Here is a 14,474-nt window from a genome sequence, read left to right as displayed (position 1 = left end):
TCACCGCACCATGAAGAAAATCTCATGCCCTAAGTTGTTCAAGCTGTGATATTGATGGTTTGATAAACCAGAAGAGATTAAGAGATGGAGAGAAATAAGTTCTTCTCATTGTTGAAGAGAATAAAAAATCCCCTTAGAAAATATTTGTTGAGTTATTACACCTTATATACTATGTACTCTTTATGTACTCTCACTAAAAAAATAATTACAATGGTAAGCCTATTATTGATAAAGAAATAATCTAGGTAACAAAAGCATTTATGCCTTCACATCTTGAAGTAGTCCTGTATCCCGCACAGAAGGTGCCCCTCAGGTAGGCCGTTGCCCAGCTATTATCAAGTAGGCCAAGCGACTCAACCAATGTCTTCCAATACTCTTCAAAGTCGCCAATTTCAAAATTTGCATACAGAGCTTTCTTAAAAACCTTGCGGAATTCTGTGTCCTTAACCCTTTGGACGCAGTTCTTCTCCAGGTGCCACCCGCACAGCCTATGCGTCGCGCTCGGCATCACCTCCGCAATTGCAGCACGCATCGTCTTATCCCCATCCGTCACCACTACACAGGGCTTCTTCTGTCCCATAACATCCAGCAGGTTCAACAACACCCACCGGTAAGTTCTAACCTCTTCATCCTCCAGTAGCGCGAACCCGAATATGCATGTCTGTCTGTGGCGGTTTGAACCAGAGAAAACCACCAGCGGCTTCCTATACTTGTTAGAACGATACGTTGAATCGAATGCTAAGACATCACCAAAGACCTGATAATCTGACATCATCTCACCATCCATCCAAAATAGGCTACCCAAATAATTATCTTCAGTCCGTGTGTAGCATGCGACCATCATCATGTCCGCATTCGCCTTGCCCTCCAAGTAACTGATAGTTGCTGCTGCATCACCATCACATATTCGCACAACCCTTTGCCCATGCACATAATTATACAAATCCTGCTTCGTAAATCGAAGCATGCCATATCCATCAGACTGCCCAGCCATGTAAGCCATTATTTTCGATGTTGCGATCCCAAACTGTTTGAAACTATCCACTTGTGCCTTGTCGCCATCACTCATCTTCCGGTGACTGGGAAGGAGATGTGTGAACATCGCCGGGGCAAGCTCGTGGTTGTGCTCGTCCATGATGGTTCTCACCTTCCAAACGCTGTGTTGCACATCGTAGTAAATCTTCAACTATGCCTTACAATCCGTCCGGCTCTCGAGCCTCTCCTCCCTTACTCGCTCAGGACGGTCGTAGTGCTTGGGATGTCTTGTCCCTTGTCGATAGCAGAAAAAGTCTCTTCTTACCAAAACCCCATTAACCCGAGCTACATCTCTCTTCCGAACTCCAAAACCCCCTGAATCTGGCAAACTCCTTGTACGCAGCATAAGCATCCTCCTCGGTTGCAAACTCTCTGCCCAGGAAGTCATCCACGAAGACTTGCCGGCTTGGCACGCCGCCTGCCTCCTCATTTGCACCGCCAGACCCCCTACAATTGACACCATCACCAAGACCTTTTTCCCTATCTTTGGGACCACCTTGGGGCTCAAAGCCCTCCTCGTCATCGTATTCGTCGTCAGTACCACGATAATGTCCGGAACAATCATCCGAACTGCCCCCATCGGAGTCTTGACCCTTACTGTCGAACATACAGTTGAACTCCATCGGCCACCGCTGTGCAACGTTCTACCCTGAATCCATACAAATCAAAGAAATGCAACTCATGACCGCAGTAGATATACACTAAAAACTTGAACCACAAATAAGGCATACAACCACTACATTGAATCTACTTTAAGATAGAATTCAGCAAGGACTATTTCAAATTGACGAACAGCAACTCATTATAATTCAATACAACGTTAATAACTGGTGAATCTATCGACACATTCATAACAAAAAAAATTAAGGGCATAACTAAACCATCAACAAATTAGCTACCATCAACTCTCTTTCTTAACTGAGTAAATTTAATTCAGTTGTTTCTGGGTTCAATGCAAAACATGGTTCATGGAGGTGTTACCAACCTAACCAAAGCTCATCAATTGTAACTTTTCTTAACTAATAACTTCAACAGAAAGACTAACAAGCTAAAGCCCATCTTCAGCACAAAATGGTTCTCATCACACCTATTAACAAAAGGGTGAAACACCCTCTCCACCTAATTATCACAGGAATTAAAATACTTTAACCAATAACATGTATTACAATATCACTTTCTTTTGAACATCTTACTCTACCTCCTATACAAGCTTCATTCTAAATCCCATACATGGCATGAAACAAAAAATCTAACCTTCCTTATCCTGCCTACCATCCGGTCAGTTCCCAGAGTAATAACCATTTTCAAAACCAAGAATCATCATGTATAAGACCAAACATAATACTCTATAGTTGTTTAGCTCCTAATTACAGTACTTGTTCCTTGTTTTCTTTGCCTCCTCCAACATATTTTTTTCCAAAGAATTACTCTTACAATTAGATTCTAAAATTAATTACCGCCGCATCAAAATATTACTTAACTAATTTTATATCCACTATATTTTCTCACTATACAATCACAGAACAAAAACAATACACCATTCACGTTCTGGATAATCCTATACCATTGCCTATTATTAAATTGCAATTATGGAAGATGAATGAGGATAGGGACCACGTAGCTCCTTACTTACTAGGATGACGAGTCGCTGGCGAAACTGGGGCTTTGCGCAGTGGGCCAGCACCTTCACCGCCTCAAACCACTTTGACCACAGGCTGATCCTACGCGCCACCGACAGGAGCGGCAGCAATAACACCAGCGACGGCGGTCCTCCTCACTGCACCTAGGGATTCCTTCGATGTTATGACATTGTCGAAGCCAAGACCCAAATGCTGGGTTCCAACCTTTTTTGTTTTTTGGCCCCAAACAAAGCCCATCTCGCGAGCCTTCCTCCAACGGAACGCGGGACGATCAAAACCCCGTTCGACTATACCCCACCAAGCCGGCTCCATCGCACCTTCCATGAGCTCACGTCACCTCCATTGCGCCAGCTGTATATTGCAATAAGGAGCCAACACGTGTCGACATGTGAAACTAAGTAAAAATAAATTTGTATATCTATATCAACTTTAATCTGTACACTAGCGCGACCCTAATAATAAATGATAATAGACATAAAAAAGTGAAGATAGTTTTTAAAATTTGAAGATGACAAAAAAGATAAGTAGGTAATTTAAAAATTTAGAATAATTTTTTAAAAATTAACAAAATTAAAAAAATTTAAATATTTTTATTAAATATATTTTATTTTTTATAAATGTAATATTAATTTTATTTTTTTGATGGATAATTTTATTGGCATTTTAAAGATTCGATAGTAATAGTAGGTTTTTCTATTTAAACTAATATTGCCATTCATTCAATCTGACGGACAGATTGTCGTTCTGTTTGCGTAGTGGACTGGTAGTTGACTAGTTGCTGTGAATTGTGAAGGTGCCACAAGTTGAAGGTAGGTGCAACTAACAATATTATATTATATTATATTATATTATATGTATATTAAAATCCGTTGCTATAATTAATTATCAGTATAAAATATAAATATATATATATATATATATATTAAAAATAAATTAAAAATATTAATAAATATTAAAAATAAATTAAAAATATATTTATATAAATATATTAATAATTAATTTTAATATATAAATAATATTTTTGTATTTATTTACATACACGTGAATTATAATGTGTTCTCAAAAGATTATGATATTATCAAATTTAATTCCGACAATTATTTTGAGATACTTTATCAAATGTTATTTATTTTGAGGAGTTGGGATGTTTTATATACGGTTTAACGGTTGTTTCTAATATTTTTGAAATCATAATCACTTAGATAGAGAGTAACGTACTTATTATGTTTATTAATATGATAATATCACAATTATTATCGTTATGCTAGACTATTTATACTATAATAGTTGATGACTATTATATTTTAAAAAAATTTGTTAAAAATAGAATATAATTAGATTTTTAGTTTGATCAATTACAAATCTAATTAAGTTTGTAAAATATTTTATGCATTTTTTATGAATAATTTTTTTTAATTGTTTTATGTATTTTTTATGTGTATTTAAGTGAGATAAGTGATTTATTTTACTTATTGTATGAAAAAAATTAAAAGATTCAACCTAAAATTATTATTAGTGTTATTTCTTTCAGTTTTATCTTTTTGATATAAATTATTAAGAACAAGTTTTTTGAAAGTCTAATAGAAAAAGTCTTTCGACGTCTTAAGTTATTAGGAATAAGTTTTCTAGAGGTTTAATAAGAAGAAATTATATTTTATTATTTTTGCTGTGTCTTTTGTTATTCTTTTTTCTTTTATAATTTGGTATTAGTTATAGATTGTAAGTAAAATTTTTATTTATCTACCATTCTAAAGTTTTTCCTTTAAAGTCAAATTCAAGGAAAAAAAATAAAAAATTTCAAAAAAAAAAAAAAAGAAAAAACACCAAAAAAAAGAAAAAAATTTCAAAAATTAATAGAAGAGACCGTGTTCTTGAAAAATATAATACCAAAAAAAAAAAGAAAATATACAATTAATAAGATTGTTAATTTTCATTTTCAAGTATCTAAAATTTTAGATATTTGTTTTAAATTACTTTAAAAATTATTTTAATGTCAAATTGAAAGTTTCTATCATTAAGATTATCTTAGTTTAGTATCTGTTTTTTCTTTTTTTTTTTTAAAGTACCACTTATTTAAAGCTATTCAATAGTGTAGTTGCTATATTTGATGAATAAGACTAATATTTAAAAAGGGTCCTAAAGTTTTTATGGGGTAATTTTGGATTTGATTAAATCAAGAAATTACAAATAAGGTCGAATTTAACTATTATGCAATAATAAAGTATGATTTGGTCATTAAGGTGGAAAACAGCCCCAACTTATAGCAATTTAGCTATTTTTTAAGTCACCAAACAAAAAATTTGACTCTCTTTAGAAGCTAATTCTATAAGGTTTAAAAATGATAAGACAAAATTCAAAGTTGCTAATTTCAAAAAGAATCAAATAGATTATTATCATTGATAACTGATTACTAATAGATTTTATGAATCCGACATTAATTACCGTCTGAAGCTTTTTGAGGGGCCGATTTTATTTGCTATTACCGTTAGAATAAATTCGATCGGCAAAATTTGCATGCCATTTTAAGTAACACTCTAATAATTTTAAACTAGGCTTACATTTTATTTGGATTATATTGGTTGTTGATACTCAAATTTTACTAAATTTTTAAAATAAAATTTTATGTAAAATAATTTATAAAAAAATAATGAATAAATAATTTTTATTTTTTAAAAGGCATTTAAAAATAGTGAGAACCGTAATCAAAAATAAAAAAAAATGTAACTTTTTTGTTAAAATATGCTTTGCTAAAATAAATTTAAACTCTACACATATGTTAATGTGCAAAGAAATATTACAAAACCCTAAATTTTAAGAAATTTGATTTCTTTCTATGTAAATTTTTTTTTGAATAAATGAGCTTCAACATAAAAAAAAATTATTAAAAAAATATCTATTTAATGTTCTTCACTCACACTAAGTAAAAACTTAGGATTTCAAATCTTAATTTACAAAAAAGGAATGAAGATAAAGAATTTTTTTTGGATTAAAATAAAGCATAAATGACAAAGGAGAATGAGAAATTTTATGAAAATTCAATCCCAAGCAATAGGACGTCATTTTTGAATTTAAAAGACGGAGGTGGAATCGATTTGTCCCAATTATTAACAATATCTACGGAGGTGGAATTCAATTGGTCAATTTCTATTCTTCAAAAAACGCTTTATCTTTCGGTTAAATTGTTGTGGTAAAAAATAAATATTTATTCTATAAATTATAAATTTAATCATAATTAATTTTTCAATTTATTATTTTATTCCTCTCTCCGGTGAATATGATAGGAGTACCGAGTTGGTTTACCCATATAACACCATAATTTAACAAAATCTTCAAAAGAATGGGTTGTTGAAAATTTGGCTCTAGATTCTGACACTTAGTTTGGTTGACTGTACGTTGACACCGAAAGTTTCCTACCCCAATTTCTATGGATCAAAAGTGGACACATCTTATTATCTTGGAGGTTCACTTCTCCATTTGCATTTTGTCCTGGTAAATAATCACAATTCTTGGCATATTATATTCGCATTCAAATCATTTTCACTTTCCTTTATGCTCTTAAATTAGTTCATCAGATAACCTCTTATCTGTAGTTTAATTGTACAGAATTTGCATCAACCTCGTTTCCCAGTGTAAATGGCACCTACAGCTTCATCACCAGATGAACAGGCAAGCCAGTCTAAAATAATGTCTCCAATTTGCCCATTTGTTTCTTCGTTATCTACAGTTTCCATTCTGTTTTCTCTCAAGAATTGATTGTAAAATTGGTTATCAAAATATCTTAGTTTGGGTGCACATTGGACTCTCTTAACTGTTGATTAAGGAAAGATTAACTTCTTCAATTCAGCCACACCCTCAGTTATCGAAATGAAAAATATTTGCGCATCAGCCATTTAATGAAAATTTAGTCAAATCATTTCACCACTGTCAGCTATCAACTTTATGACTTTACATAAAGTTGAGGGCACCTGAATTTTCATCTAAAATAAAATGTTTTTATTTGGCCAAATGTTGGCAAAAAAATAATAAATTTTGTTGGTTTCCTAGCATTTCTCGTATACTTTTTTAAGATTACAGATTAAAATTAGTGATGTGAATGCATGCGATTATTTGGCACTTGACACAGCATGTGGTGGTAACTGGTAAATAACGAAAGGGTTTTTCTGGTTTTGGTGTTAAGGTTGTTATTGGAGAAGAGATGGATCATGTAAGGTTGATCACTTTGAACCGACCTAAGCAATTGAATGCTATCTCACCTGAACTGGTAAGTCACTCCTGTTAACTGTTTTAGTATTTCATGCTTGCTGGCTAAGTTATTTTTCAGCATTTAATTAATTGCTACTGTCTCATTTCATCTCAGGTTTCTCTGCTGGCATCATATTTGGAAAAGTGGGAGATAGATGACAAAGCAGAACTAATCATCATAAAGGTTGTTATTTAGTTTATAATCTTCTGAATTTGTTGGCATAAAATCGTTATTTGTTATGAATCCGCTTTCAGATTGAGTCCTTTTATTATAGCGCGTAAAAAAAAGATGAGAAATGCTAGGGGGCCATCAGAATTTACTGTTTTTTGCCATCACTTAGTCATCAACTCAATTTCTTTAGTCTAGTTTCTTTAGTTTAGTAATCCAACAATTTACTTTATCTCATACTTTTAAACATTGAATTTTAACTGAGGCCAAAAATAATAAATTCTGATGGCTCTCTAGCATTGCTCAAAAAATATTTTAGGCTGCATTTGGATATAGTCTTTGATACAGAGGAAGTGACAAGATATACAAACTCATTTGGTTTGGTTATGGAGATAGGGAAAGAGACACAACTTTTCTGTCCTAGAGATAGAAAAACCATTAGGGTGTGTTTACTGTTTGGAATGCAATGGAATTAGAATTGATTTGATTGCAGAATCAAACTCTTTATTTGGAATCCATGAAAATATGAATTAAATTGATTTGTAAATTCCATGGATTTACATTATAACTAAATTCAAATCCCTTCCTATTTTTATATAATTTGGTTGGAATTGAAATGATTTAGTATGTTAAAAATATAAAAAAATCAATTTTACCCTTCGTATATTAATATAAAAGAGAAGGGTTTGGAGAAGAGAAAAGGTGGTAGAGGTCTAACAGTAGCAGGTGGTGGTTATTGGTAGTGATAAAAATTTGTATGGAAATAAAGGATGAAAATGTAAACTCAAATCATTATATAACTCTCAAATCAAATCAATTTCTATTTTATATAATCAATTCCAAACACAATAATTCATTTCTAATTCAATTTGTTGGAAATCAAATTAAAAAATCAGTTCCAGAAATATTTGGTTCCAAACACACCCTAAAAGTGGGGACAAAAAATATCTATGTTTATGTCTCTTCATCTTTGTATTTCTGCCTTAAGAAAGAAAAGAATAGATGTTATTAACTAAAAAGAGAACTAACATTTTTTATCTCATTTTTTTAGAATAATTAATATGACTAATAAGTAATTATGTTGGTTTAATTGGAACTTATGTATGCTTGGTTCTGCACACTTTTTTTTTCCAGGGTGCTGGTAGGGCTTTTTGTGCCGGAGGTGATTTGAGAGTATTCTATGATGGCAAGAAAAAGAGTATGTACATCATTTTCTATAAAGTTTTAGAGCAATATGATGAAACAAAGTAATAGCAATTGCACTCTTTTAGAAAGGGTAATTTATGTGTATCACCTGAATTGGTCTAAAATCAAGATGTTCCTAATCATTTCCTTAATTTATAATCAATGTGCTTAATTATAACTGGACAAGTATTTGGGACCAGAGGGGGTGAAAAATAAACAAGAGGGAGTGTTTTCCATGATTGTAAATTCTCATTTTGGACAGAGGATTCATGCCTTGAAGTGGTCTATAGATATTATTGGCTTTGCTATCACATTGAGACCTACAAGAAAACTCAGGTTCTGTTTAGGATCTTAATTAATTGCAGTTTCTTGTTTACCAATATGCTTCAGAAAGTGATATTACAATGTCTACAATGTTGTTATTCCTATAACAGGTTGCTCTTGTTCATGGAATTTCAATGGGTGGAGGTGCAGCTTTGATGGTCCCTATGAAGTTCTCAGTTGTTACTGAAAAAACTGTGGGTATTTAGCACTTGCTTGGTTTTGATTAATTCTTTCACAAACAAACGAAAAGTGTATATTATCATGTGTACAAAACTACTTAAACAATCTTATTAGAGATCAGTTTCTGCATAATTTCTGATTAAATTTGTATAGAAAGTGTTATTGGTTTTGATTTTGTGGTGTGTGAAAAACAAATGCTTTGACAGGTTTTTGCCACTCCTGAAGCAAGTTTTGGATTTCATACTGATTGTGGATTCTCTTACCGTCATTCTCGCTTACCGGGTCATTTAGGTAACCACATTTACCTAAGAATTCCTTCTCTTAATGTTTTTTTCCTGTTAAATGATATTAAAGAAAAGAAGAGTGAAACAAGTTAGTAGATCACAGACAAAATTGTAGAGATGATAATGCACAATAAAATTTGTAGGTGAATTCTTGGCACTCACTGGAGCACGGTTGAATGGGAAGGAATTAGTTGCAGCAGGATTGGCAACTCATTTTGTCTCCTCTGAGGTTCGATAATCTCCGACTAAAGTACCGAAACTGACTATAAAAGATTATAACAATCGGTTATATTTTGCTTCCGTTAGGCAATTTAACCAATCGTTAACCGTATATGCGGGATCATTCACTAACGACATATTACTGAGCAGTTAACAATTGGTTAGATTTGTCTAACGGAGGAAATCTTTCATAGTTACAAGTTAGTTTTAATTATTCATAATCAGATTTATGAGTGTGATAATCTTTCATGATCAATTGTACTACTTTAACTATCAATTGTACTAGTTTGTGTTGTAGTTGAACACATTCCAACACTATGCCAAAACTTCAGAAACTTGAATTATTTTATTTCCACTTTCCCTTACCTGATATAATATGTATCTCATTATTGAATATTTTTATACTAAATGAGAGAGAACAAAGTGGGGTAGGGTGAAATACAGCGGATGTTTTGCGAAAAAGTGCTTTATAAGGATCTGCATTCCTACAAATTAAGTATTTTTTTTTTTAATTTATAGTTTGCTACAGCTTAATTGAGGCCTGATTTGGCTATTCAAAGACGAACATTGTTAGATACTATTTTCTAATCAGTAGATATAAAATGGACTTCAAGGGTTAATTTGATAAATAATGATAACATTTTATATGTACCAGAAAATTGTGGAACTTGAGAAGCGCCTGATTAGCCTAAATTCCGGTGATGAGAATGCTGTAAGATCAGTGATTGAAGAATTTTCTTCAGAAGTCAAACCTGATGAAGACAGTATCTTAAACAAGTAATCACTATTTCATCAATGATATCCAAATTTCTTTTCTGATTAACCGAAAATTGCACTGTATTAATGACAGTATTTGGAGATTTTCAGGCAGTCAGTAATTGATGAATGCTTCTCTAAAAATTCCATTGAAGAAATTATAAAATCTTTGGTAAGTTTCTTACAAGTTCCTTGCATTATTTTCTTATTTCGCTCATGTCCTCTTTCGGCTACATATGATATGACTGTATGCTTTTCATCTAAAGGAAGCTGAAGCACAAAAAGAAGGAAATGAATGGATAGCTACAGTTTTGAAAGGAATGAAAAGAACATCACCGACCGCATTGAAAATAGTATTAAGATCGGTAAGGACTTCGTGATATATATTTCCCATGATCCAAGACTGGATTCTAGGACTCCATTCATTTCATTAATTTTTGGGCCTATAAAATTCATGCTTAATGAAGCAGAAGAATATTTTAAGTTTTTCTTTGTATTTAAAAGCTACAATGTTTTTTATGCTAGTTTTCCAAATTACTCCCTTTTGGAATTTAAATGAGATTAACGAGGACAAAACACAGAAATAATCCCAAGCCTTTGGACGTTATGTGAATGAATCAAGAAAATAAGTTCTACATGCTACTTCTAGAATTTCGTGTTGCTCGAATTGCAGTTAAGCAGCATCTTGAATATATGTGCAGGTTCGCGAAGGAAGGAATGAAACACTGTCCGAATGTCTAAAAAGGGAATTTAGATTAACAATGAATATACTAAGAAGTACAATATCTGAGGATATGTATGAGGTAATTGTAGTATGCTTATTGAATTTCAGAACAAGTTTTTTAGACACAAAAGAGGCTGCTCAGTTTTACTTTTTGATGTCATCTGTACTAAAATCTGAGGCAAAATTTTCTGTCTTTTGATGAGAAGGGTATTAGAGCTCTCACAGTAGATAAGGATAATGCTCCAAAGGTATTCTTTCTCTTTCTCTCTTTTGTTCTAAATATGCATGCCCCAAGATTAATGACTTCTTTTCCACATTTTATTAAATTCTTCTAATCTTAAATAGTCTTATCCTAAACTAGCTAGCTTAACTATTCAACCCACATCAAAGAACATTTCTTGTAACAAACAAAAATTGCTTCCAAAACACGAATTTGGATCCTCTAAAGTAAAAGGAGTTTTACCATTGGATGCTGCATAACATTAAAAATGGAAATTGTTTTGCATTTTATTGATCCTGGTGAAATCCTTTACTTTACTAGGAACTACTGTCCATGTTTGGATGGCAAATACACATTTACATATGCATCAAAATCAAGTTAAGAAATGGAAATTATGTCCAAGAAAACCATGGACATGGTATGATTTACATAACAAGTCTTGAATGTTGTGTAAATTACAAGACTTGCTTTTAAATCTGTCATTACAAGGGATCTGTTTTAAATGTGCTTTTTTCTCTTTTCTTTTCTCTTTTCTCTAATTATGAAAAAAAAAAAAAAGGATCTTGTCTATAAACTTGTTTTCAATTTAAAAGATGAGAAATAAAAGGCATTGTTCTTTTTCTCTTTCACTAATACTAATTACTAAGTAACATTATCAGTGGGATCCTCCGTCGCTAGACAAAGTAGATGATCGAAAGTTGGACTTGGTTTTCCAACCATTTGAAAAGAATTTGGAGTTGCAGATTCCAGAAAGTGAGGCGTGCAGGTATGGTTTCTACTTGAATTTTGATTGATTGATTAAGAACTACAGTACGAATGATTATGAATTTATGATGCTAATAAAGTTACCATGAAAGACAGAAATGAGAAATCTAAACTTGCCCATGAACAAATTAAGTCTTTTTTGTGGAGGGGCGGGATATTGGTTATAATTAAGTCACTACCCTTTAAAAGTTTTTAATTAGGTCTCTACACTACTTTTAAATTTATAATGATGTAATCATCATTATCGTTCTAAAAACATTTAACTTAACGGAATATGCTAAGGTATATTCGCTACTAAAGACAAACATGTTTTTGTAAGGTCTACTATTAAAAATGATATAATTACAATTTTAAAACTAGTGTAAGGACTTAATTGAAAATTTTTAAAATGTAGGGACTTTAATTATAAATTTGGAAATACTATAAAGACTACTGGAGTAATTTAACTGTTTTTTTATAAGTAATTTGGTTGAGAAAATTATCTAATCAAGTTTTGTTAAACCAATATTTTATTTATTTATTTATTTATTATTATTATTATTATTAAGTTAAACCAAATTCATTAGTAAAACCAAAATCTCTTGTGTGTATTCCAAACAGGTGGGCCGGTAAATATGAGAATTCAGCTTATGCGGTTCCAAATTGAGCAATATAAAAAGGCTTGGGTGTTGCTTGTCTCTGAGTTGGATGCTACTTCTTTAAATACTACTCCAAAAGATTGTCATGATTTTTTCTACCTGCTTAGCTTGGATACAAATAAACTACTGTTTGATGTGATGAATAGATTATTATTATTATTATTATTATTATTATTATTATTATTATTATTTCAAGAAAAAAGGATCAATGGAGTTTTATGAAGAACTTTTCTTTCTTGTTAATACAATTTTGGGAGAGTAGTGATGACAAAATATACAACATGAAATAAAATAAGAGGAAGAGTAGTGAGGTCAAATTTAATAATATAATAAGGGCAATTATACATAATTTTTATGTAGTGCTTAAATACTTTCAAATTTTAATAGGCCTTTGGCCTCACAACTATATGAGTGAATCCGTTCTTGCCGCATGACTAAAATGGAGTTCTAGCATCTTAAAAGTTTTGTATAATGGCAACTGTTGGCGAAAATGTTGATGTTTTTTTAGTATTAACTAGTTTTATTGATTTTTGCAGAGATTTAATTCTTGTGTCCATTCAGTAATTATGTTTATGCTCATACTCCAAACATCAAATAATCAGGTATTTTCCAAATGTGTTAAAGCAATATAGATGCGAGTAATTAATAAATCAACTCGCACAAGTTGATGTTGGTAACCGCCTTCATGTATTACACACAACAAAAATCTAGAAAGCAAGAAAAGAAACTTCAATAAAAGTCAAATTTGTTAGATTGAATACAGGTGCTAGGAGAGTCTTTGCACATAGTCAAATTGAATTAGAATAGCCAACTAATACAAGTTGAAAAGTGTAAGAAACTTACAAAGCAGATTTTTTTTTTTGCAGCCATTGCCAATATATCACTATATAATAAGAATATTTAAACACTAGTTTTAAGTTTTTCTTGTCAAGTAATATATGTTCAATGAATGAAAAATGCCTTGAATTAGTATTAGAAAGTCTCCTCTATTTTTTTCTTATGTGTATGGGTAAGTTTAAGAGAAAAAGAAGATAGTGTTATTTATGTTAGTGAGTTATCATGGGCTAATTAATTGTGGTTGTTAGACTCTCATTTGATATCATAATTAGTTTAATCTAGCGCCAATCATTTGAGTGTCTGTAAAGTGTGGGATAGTTATCATATAATTGTTTGTTCATATAAAGTTAGTATGTGAAACACTTTTAATATTGTGTAGTCTGATCTCAAATTACATGAAAAATGTGATTATAATTATTGAGAAATTTTGATATCTACCCATTTAAAAGTTCAAAATCTATGAAACTTTATTGAATCGGGTTTATCCTTATCTTCCCTCTCTTCAACGCTGATTTTTCTCACTTTTACTACTTTCATTTTTATCTCATCATCACAAATATTTACTAAGTTACTAAGAGTGAAGAAAGAAAAGAAACAGAAAGAGAAAGAGGTAGCCAAAGTTATAAGAGAGAAATAATAGAGAAGCAAACAAATTTTGAGTTTATCCAACTTCATCTCCAATCTTTACTAGAATAAGACCTCATCTTAAAAAACCAACCAAACCAAACAACTCGTCTCTATTAGGATTTGGTTGAATTAGTCCCACATTGCTTAGGATAGCAAATGGAGTGGGTGGCCTAGGCTATAAATATGAGGCTAAGTTCTCCATTTGTTTTTGCACCAGTCAGAAACACTTTAAGCTTGTATCTGATTGTTCTTTTTCTCTGTACTCTTTGATTAGAGAGTGTTGTGAGGTGTAGTTAGATATTTGCTTTGAGAGAGTGTGGGTGTACTGGGGTACCGGTGTTAGAGAGAAAGAAGTCTATGTGTTGTAACAATTTTCACACAGTGATATTCTCTGGTTGTCATTTGACAACGGCCGTGGTTTTTTCTCCAGTAATTGGAATTTCCACGTTAAATTCTTGTGTTGTGATTGTGTCTATTTTATTTCTCTGTCAAATATGTTTTCTCAAGAGGGAATGGTGTCTTATTCCCAACAAGTGGTATCAGAGCTTCGGTTCAGTGGGATTTATTCTTAGTATGCTTTGTGGTTGCAGCCTAGTTTGACCTTCCACATCAGAAAAGAATTTTGTCCT

At 31.9% G+C, this 14,474-nt stretch overlaps 2 protein-coding genes across 3 annotated transcripts; one reads left to right on the top strand and one right to left on the bottom strand.

Annotated features, from left to right (window-relative positions):
* Window positions 1–241: 241 nt before the first annotated feature.
* On the bottom strand, window positions 242–1,135 carry LOC112785435 (protein FAR1-RELATED SEQUENCE 5-like). Its single transcript, XM_025828902.1, has one exon. The coding sequence runs from the start codon at window positions 1,133–1,135 to the stop codon at window positions 242–244; it is 894 nt and encodes a 297-aa protein (XP_025684687.1).
* A 4,770-nt stretch (window positions 1,136–5,905) lies between these two features.
* Window positions 5,906–12,604, top strand: LOC112784407 (3-hydroxyisobutyryl-CoA hydrolase-like protein 5). 2 transcript variants are annotated; one of them, XM_025827591.3, is made up of 16 exons: window positions 5,906–6,164; window positions 6,279–6,341; window positions 6,853–6,936; window positions 7,033–7,101; window positions 8,221–8,284; window positions 8,534–8,607; window positions 8,706–8,789; window positions 8,982–9,066; window positions 9,203–9,288; window positions 9,934–10,055; window positions 10,146–10,206; window positions 10,301–10,399; window positions 10,736–10,837; window positions 10,965–11,006; window positions 11,638–11,744; window positions 12,344–12,604. In XM_025827591.3, the coding sequence occupies exons 2-16, from the start codon at window positions 6,309–6,311 to the stop codon at window positions 12,387–12,389; spliced, it is 1,158 nt and encodes a 385-aa protein (XP_025683376.1). In that variant the 5' UTR covers window positions 5,906–6,164; window positions 6,279–6,308; the 3' UTR covers window positions 12,390–12,604. The 2 variants fall into 2 exon arrangements, with proteins under 2 accessions (XP_025683376.1, XP_025683374.1); XM_025827589.3 differs by having other exon boundaries at window positions 5,978–6,164; window positions 6,266–6,341.
* The last annotated feature ends 1,870 nt before the right edge of the window (window positions 12,605–14,474 follow it).

Source organism: Arachis hypogaea, chromosome 20 (assembly GCF_003086295.3).
Source record: "Arachis hypogaea cultivar Tifrunner chromosome 20, arahy.Tifrunner.gnm2.J5K5, whole genome shotgun sequence".
Lineage (NCBI taxonomy): Eukaryota > Viridiplantae > Streptophyta > Magnoliopsida > Fabales > Fabaceae > Arachis > Arachis hypogaea.
Note: the sequence above shows the minus strand (reverse complement) of the source record. Positions and strands in the feature narration are given on the sequence as shown.